Genomic DNA, 6769 nt, shown 5'->3' with positions numbered 1-6769 from the left:
TCCTGACCTCTCACCTTGGTGCGGTACCAGGACTCGGCCTCAGCACGGCTGCGGCTGGCAATGTCATCATACTGAGCCTTGATCTCAGCCACGACACAGTCCATGTTCAGGTCCCGGCTGTTGTCCATCTTGACGATGATGGAGGTGTCTGAGATGTGGGCATGGAGGATGCGGGTCTCCTGCAGGAGGAAGGAGACAGCAGTCAAAACCTCCTTGCAAACTCAGCCTAACCCCACACACCTCTGCCAACCTCTCAGTCCTCCCCTGGTCCACGCAGGACTTCACAGTCACAGAATGACTGTCTACAGACTACTTTTTGGACTTCCACCTGGCTGCTGCCCTTACCTCTTCATACAATCTCCTCAAGAAGTCGGTCTCTTGGGTCAGTGCCTCTGCGTTGGCCTCCAGGTCTGACTTGCGCAGGTAGGCACAGTCCACATCCTGGGAAAGAGGGAGGTATGAGCCTGATCGTGTCCTAAACTCTTCTCTCTCTTCATCTGTCCCAGAATCACAGCAGAGAAAGACCCCTGTGTGCAAGTCATCTCTGCCCCGACTTCCCAGCATGCTCTTGACAGTTCCTCAGGGTTGGAGACTCTCTGGCTCTCAGCCTCCAAGACATCTTCCCTCTTCTTGCTCTTTGTTTCTGTTCTGCTCTAAAAAGCTTCCCAGTTGTCCCCCAGATCTTCTAATGGATCCAGAAGTGCTTCAAGAGGTCAACTGGACACTCCTAGCAATCCTCTCAACCCTTACACACTGTCTTGAGCCCTAACATTCTGATCAGACTAGTAGAATGGATGTAGACCACACCACTTTCAATGAACAGAATGAAGCCCAGTGACTCCTGGAATCCCAACCATACACCCCACAATGAGGGAAAGGTACATCAAGGCTAATACAGCCAAGGTCCTGCATCAGAGCAGAAGGATCCAAAAGACATTCCAAACTTATTCATGTCTCCATGGGATTGGAACTACTGACTCTCTAGATGCCAACCTTCCAAATGGCTGCTGCCCTCACAACAACACTTTGTCACAGCCCTGGGTCTGACATTCATTGGGCCATCTCTATGAGACTTTTTCCTATTTTGATGTGGAAAGATAAAAATTCATGAAGGGTCACCACAAGTACAGTGTGTCCCTCAGTTGTGTTGTTCCACCTCCCACCGACTGCTACTTGCCTTCTTCAGAGCCACAAACTCATTCTCAGCTGTAGCTCTCAGAGAAACTTCCTCCTCGTACCTAGGACAGAGATAGGGGACATGATATGGGAGGTTGAAATCCACACTCCATGCAGGGAACTCAGGGAAAGAGCCCTCAGAGCTCTTGGCCCTGATAGGTCTTTCTGGAGGAACCTGGGCTATCTGGGAGTGGGTGAAGGCTGGAAAAGAACCAGTGCTGTTCTGAAAACAACACAGGAAGGAAAGGATGGTTTCACCCCAACCTCATCTGGGAGGGAACATCATGGGGTCTTGGGTACTGCGGCTCCAGCCTCCCCCCATTTGCATGTCAGTCCCAGCCCAGCTGCTGAATAGACCCATGAACAGACTCAGATTTCAGGGCTGAGTACCCAAGGCAGTGAGACAGACAGCTTGGCTCATGACCCTCCTACTTTCCTGAGCAGAATCTGTTCAGGCATTACAGTGCAGAGGATTGAAGTGAGAATGAGCTGGAGTGGGGGCTGTGTCTATCCTCCCCAGAGAAGACAGAGCTGTTAGTCTCAGTCTGCAAAGGGAAGACTGAGGCAGAAATTGACACTCTCCCATCCTCTCCTAGGAACATCTGTGCAGATATTTCACAGACAGCAGGATCCTACAATGATGTCAGCCTGGCTACACTTCCACAACCTGGGCTTTAATATACGGCACATTTTATACCAGCACCATAGCAGGCCATTCTCACCTCTTCTTGTAGCCCTCCATGGACTCCTGCGCATGGTTGAGCTCAGCAGCCAGCCTCCCGCTGTCTGCCTCCACACACTCAGCCTCCCGCCTCAGCGCCTCGATGTAGCCCTCGAACAGAGGCTCCACGTTGCTCTCACAGCACTTGCGGTTCTGGTAGAACTGCCACTTGGTCTCCAGCAGCTTGTTCTGCTGCTCCAGGAAGCGCACCTGTCATGGGAGACAGAAGGGGATCAGGGTAGATCTGGGCTGATGGTGGAGAGGAAGTAGAGGGGCTCTGAGAAGGAGCCCTTATCTTGGTCCTGCCTGACTTTCCCACTGGGAGAGGGCACAAGGGACAGGGTCAGTGCCTACACTCAGGAGTCCAGGTGGACACTTCAGTGTCCTATGCTGGGCTCAGCAATCTCTGAAGCCAGGAAGTCAGGAGTCCCCACAAGCAGAGCACCCATAGTCACATCCCAGGAACTGACAAAGAGCCAGGGAGATGGTGTCACAGGCCATTTAGAGGCACTCACTAGGAAGGCCTCTGTCCATCTCTCCAGTCGTCTGCACCCTTCCTGTCAGCCCAAGTGCAGCCTCCCTCCTTGGACTGCCCCCAGTTCCATGCTGCAGCTCCTGGGACTCCCTGAAGTCAGGGTGTGCCCAGGACAGCCTGGCCACTCCTCTTGGCCATAAGCTCTGCCTCTCAGGACTCACAGGTGAGTCCTGTGCATCCTCTCTCTTGAGACTAGAGGCTCAGTATGAGTGGGCTTTCTGCCTCCTGTTCCACTCAGTGTCCAGCCTTGGCTGTAACATGCATGCTCTGCTGGCCCAGGACACCCACCTTGTCGATGAAGGCTGCAAACTTGCTGTTGAGACACTTGATCTGCTCCTTCTCCTCATGCTTCACACACTGAGCATTGGGGTCGATCTCCAGGTTCAGGGGCGTGAGCAGGCTCTCATTGACAGAGACTGTGGTGATGCAGGGGGGGCTGGGCCCGCAGATGCCTCCAGATCGGTACCCGAAGCTGCGTCCACAGGAGCCAGAGCGGAAGGCCCCACAGACACTCTGGCTGCCGAAGCCCCCTGAGAGTCCGCGGTAGCAGGAGATGCCCCTGTAGGGAGCTGCAGAGATGCAGCAGCGGCCGGGCCTGGGTCCGCAGGCTGAGGCACAGCTGAAGGCGCGGCCACCACAGTAGGATCCGCAAGTCATGGTTACTTAGGGAGAAGGGCAACTCTGAAACTGGAGACGTCCAGGTGGAGGGTAAAGTGGACGTGAATTCAGTGTTTACCTCTTTAGGTTTGTTGGCCTTTTATATATGTGGGGACCCTGACTGTGACCACGTGGTCTGAAGCAATTAGATGGGTTTATGAGCTTGGCTTGTTTAGTTGCTGTGGCTCCTCCTTAAATGTGCTAAATTGGTGACTATTTGCTGGTGTTTGTGGTCTTTTGCCCTAAACTGTTCAATTTCCTCCTTCAAAGGGCCAGCTCACCCCTTCCATGCCCTGCTCCTGTGTCCAACACAGAGAAACGAAGCTGGAGAGACAGTGTGTAGATGACTCAAGCTACAAGGAAAATGAAAAGGGGCGGAGCTGTTGTTCCAATCAGAGACTGGAAAAATGGCGTCACCGCTGTCCGAGGTCCTGACACAGCCCAGCTAGGGATGCGGGTGGCAGGAACTGGTGATGTGTTAGGTGAGATGCCCCACCTGCATAGTTCTTCTTCATGCCCCTTAAAGCTCCATATCTGAATAACGGCTAAGTTAGTCACCTTCTACCTCCTCAATCTCTCAAGTCCACTGATCCTTATCCTTCCCTTTCTTACACACAATTTCCACGAACTAATAGGCTACATGTGTGTGTGTGTGTGTGTGCACGCACACACACACACATCTGTGAACACAAACAATAACTAGTCCATCTTGGATATCTAGGACCAAGGGAGTGTCTTCCTTCCGTCTTCCCTGAGGCCTAAGTGTTCTCTGGCTCACTGGCCCCAGAAAATCCCAACATTGTTGAGTATCTAAGGTCTTCATTTCACCTCAGGCTCTTATGTCATCCGTGGGGTGACCTTGCTGTGGGTATCTACACAGTATTTGACTCAGTATGTAAAATCCAGTAGGTGACATGAAAAGATCATGAAGTCTCCAACTGTCAGTCGAGCCTCTGATACTTGCTGCACTACGAACACCTCTCCTTCTCGTACTATGAACCCCCTAACTTTCCCCAATGACCCTCCCACTTTGTAACATCAGCTTGCCAGTGGCTTTGATGGTCATTAAGACATAAGTGTAGCATCTAGTGTTACCCATCCAGCGTAGGCCTTGAACAAACGAGAGCTGGGTAGGCCAGAGGTGTTGCCCTGACTACCTCTGACCCTGAAGCAGGTGCTTCACTGTGCTGAAGACTGACAGAGGCTTCACCTCCCCTGCCTGTCTTGGAAGTCTGAAGGGGTATGTATAGGCTCTCTAAACTCAAGAGCACGGTGCGATAGGCTGTGCCCCAATCCTTTTCAGCCGCTCTGAGCAGTGTTTTCTCAAGAGTTCATGTTGTTTCCCTCCAATGGGGATAACCATCATTTTCAGTCACAGAACAGTCTAGAACAAAGCCAGCCAGAGCAGAACAAAACACATCGTTGTTTTGCTTATGTCATGACTGTGCCCTGACCCTCTGGGTCAGCCATGTGTGCCTGGTGTTTATTGTGTCATTACATACAATTATTCCTTCTGGAGCTGCAATTTTTGAAAAGTGGAAATACATGTTATACCAGTTGAGGACACAGAGTCAGATTCCAAAGTACCTAGTTTTAAATCCAGGCTCCACCACGCTACACCACCGGATAACTCCAGGCAGCTACTTAGCGTCTCTGAGCCTCCATTATGACTTGTAAGAGGAGGATAATACCCATCTCATAATGTTGTTGTGAGGATTAAAGAATTAATCTTCACTAAGTACTTGGGCCTGAGCCTGATCCACTCCAAGGGCACAAACAGATGTGGGTCTGTTGTTGTGCGGTTGCTGTTGGGGATATGTTGACAGCTTTGGTGGGGTGCACTCACTCACCTCCCCAAACCCTTATGTTCAATTACCAGTAATGGGCATATCTTGAAAGAGTAGTAGGAGTTCATAAAATAATACACAGGTCATACTTAACACAGCAGCTGGCCCATAGAAAGTATCCAATTATTATTGGGAACACCATTATTCTACCGAATGGGCCTGTCCCAGGAGAAGAAAGGACCATGGCCTTTACTCTGGGAAAGACCCTAATGCCCATCTCCTCCCCAGTCCAGTCCAACAGCCTAAGGAAAGATGTCCTCACAAACCTTCATCTTGACCAATCCTTAAGCAGCGACTCTAACAGAAAGGAAAGCTCAGAAGATCGATCCAAACGTCATCCATTGGAAAATCGTTCAGATTTGTGGTTTTCACTTAGTCTTAGAAGAGAATCAGAAATCCTTTGCCCACACAACCAACCAAAATGCAGAGTTATGGATCCCCAGTCCCAACTGACTCACTGCAACAACCTCTGTCCGTAAGGCTCAAGGATCTTGGGAGGGGTGTGGGGGTAGAAAGATTTGAAAGAGCCAGAAGACTAGGAAGTTTGTTGACAGACTGTGCCTCCTAGAAGTGTCAGAAGCTACATGACGTCTCGCCAACACAGATGGCTAAACAGGAGCTGAAAGATGGCACAGTAGACATGTGAATGGATACAGAGGAAATCCCACAAGGCCTCAACCCTTGACAAACAATTACAGGCAACTTAGGCAACCAGAGAGAGATTGGAAGGACCAGCAATGGATGGCCCAATGTCAAATGGTCAGCCCTGACAACATGCATACAAGTAACATATGATATGAACAGGTCTTATTTATGTACTTAAGAATGTATATGTATGTATATATACACATATATGTGTAACAAAAATTAAAGAAAAAGAGACATGAATTTGAAGGTGACAAGGGGTGCATGGGAGGGTTTGGAGAGAAGAAAGGAAAGGGAAATGATATAACTACATTATCTCAGAAAAATAAAGTATTATTTTGAAAAAAAGAAAGCCTTGGTCATAAATTTAAAAATGTCCAGCCTATGTGTCTTGTTGTTGTTTGTTTCATTTTGTTTTTGTTTGTTTTGTTTTGTTTTATATTTCTTCTAATCCCCAAACCTCCTGGCTGGGTGGTATCCATATATCCCATGAGACTGTTGGGGGATGCTCTTGGTAATCGTTCCTAACACAGTAGAAGTGCAAAGGAAGCTCTTGCTTCCTTTGAGAGTAGGCCAGACCTCATTGGCTGGCTGGAGGGGTTGAGAAGGAACCTCCTAGGGGAAGAGCCCATAGCCATACCACTGACAGAAGAGACATTAATTCTTTTGTTTCAAGAAGCTTTGTTTAAAAGAAAACTCTTCTGGAAGGGCCACCTGGCATGTGGAGACAGTGGGCCAAAGTGGTCTGGCCTAGAGAGCAGTCTCTTCCTCCAGCCTATGTGGACAAGTGGGTCTTGTGGTGACTGCAGATAAGACCGTTTTCATCTCATGAAATCTTTTTTTAATAGTTTTTTAAAGATTTATTTATTTATTATATGTAAATACACTGTGGCTGTCTTCAGACACACTAGAAGAGAGTGTCAGATCTTGTTACAGGTGGTTGTGAGCCACCATATGGTTGCTGGAATTTGAACTCATGACCTTCAGAAGAGCAGTTGGTGCTTTTACCCGTTGAGCCATCTCACCAGCCCGAAATCTTTTTTTTATTGGGTATTTATTTCATTTACATTTCCAATGCTATCCCAAAAGTCCCCCACATGCTCCCCCACCCACTCCCCCACCCACCCACTCCCACTTCTTGGCCCTGGCATTCCCCTGTACTGAGGCATATAAAGTTTGCATGACCAA

At 49.2% G+C, this 6769-nt stretch overlaps 1 protein-coding gene across 1 annotated transcript in view; it reads right to left on the bottom strand.

The window, feature by feature from the left end:
* The window catches only part of LOC110310109 (keratin, type II cuticular Hb6), a 5982-nt gene extending 2893 nt beyond the window's left edge, over nucleotides 1-3089 (bottom strand). The window contains exons 1-5 of the mRNA XM_021182801.1: nucleotides 2721-3089; nucleotides 1899-2107; nucleotides 1178-1238; nucleotides 346-441; nucleotides 15-179 (exon numbers count right to left, since the gene is read on the bottom strand). Of these exons, the coding sequence (XP_021038460.1) occupies nucleotides 15-179; nucleotides 346-441; nucleotides 1178-1238; nucleotides 1899-2107; nucleotides 2721-3089 (900 nt within the window). The remainder of the gene's footprint in view (nucleotides 1-14; nucleotides 180-345; nucleotides 442-1177; nucleotides 1239-1898; nucleotides 2108-2720) is intronic.
* Nucleotides 3090-6769: the final 3680 nt, after the last annotated feature.

Source organism: Mus caroli, chromosome 15, assembly GCF_900094665.2.
Source record: "Mus caroli chromosome 15, CAROLI_EIJ_v1.1, whole genome shotgun sequence".
Taxonomy (NCBI): domain Eukaryota; kingdom Metazoa; phylum Chordata; class Mammalia; order Rodentia; family Muridae; genus Mus; species Mus caroli.
The sequence above is the reverse complement of the archived record's forward strand: the minus strand, read 5'-3'. Positions and strand labels throughout refer to the sequence as shown.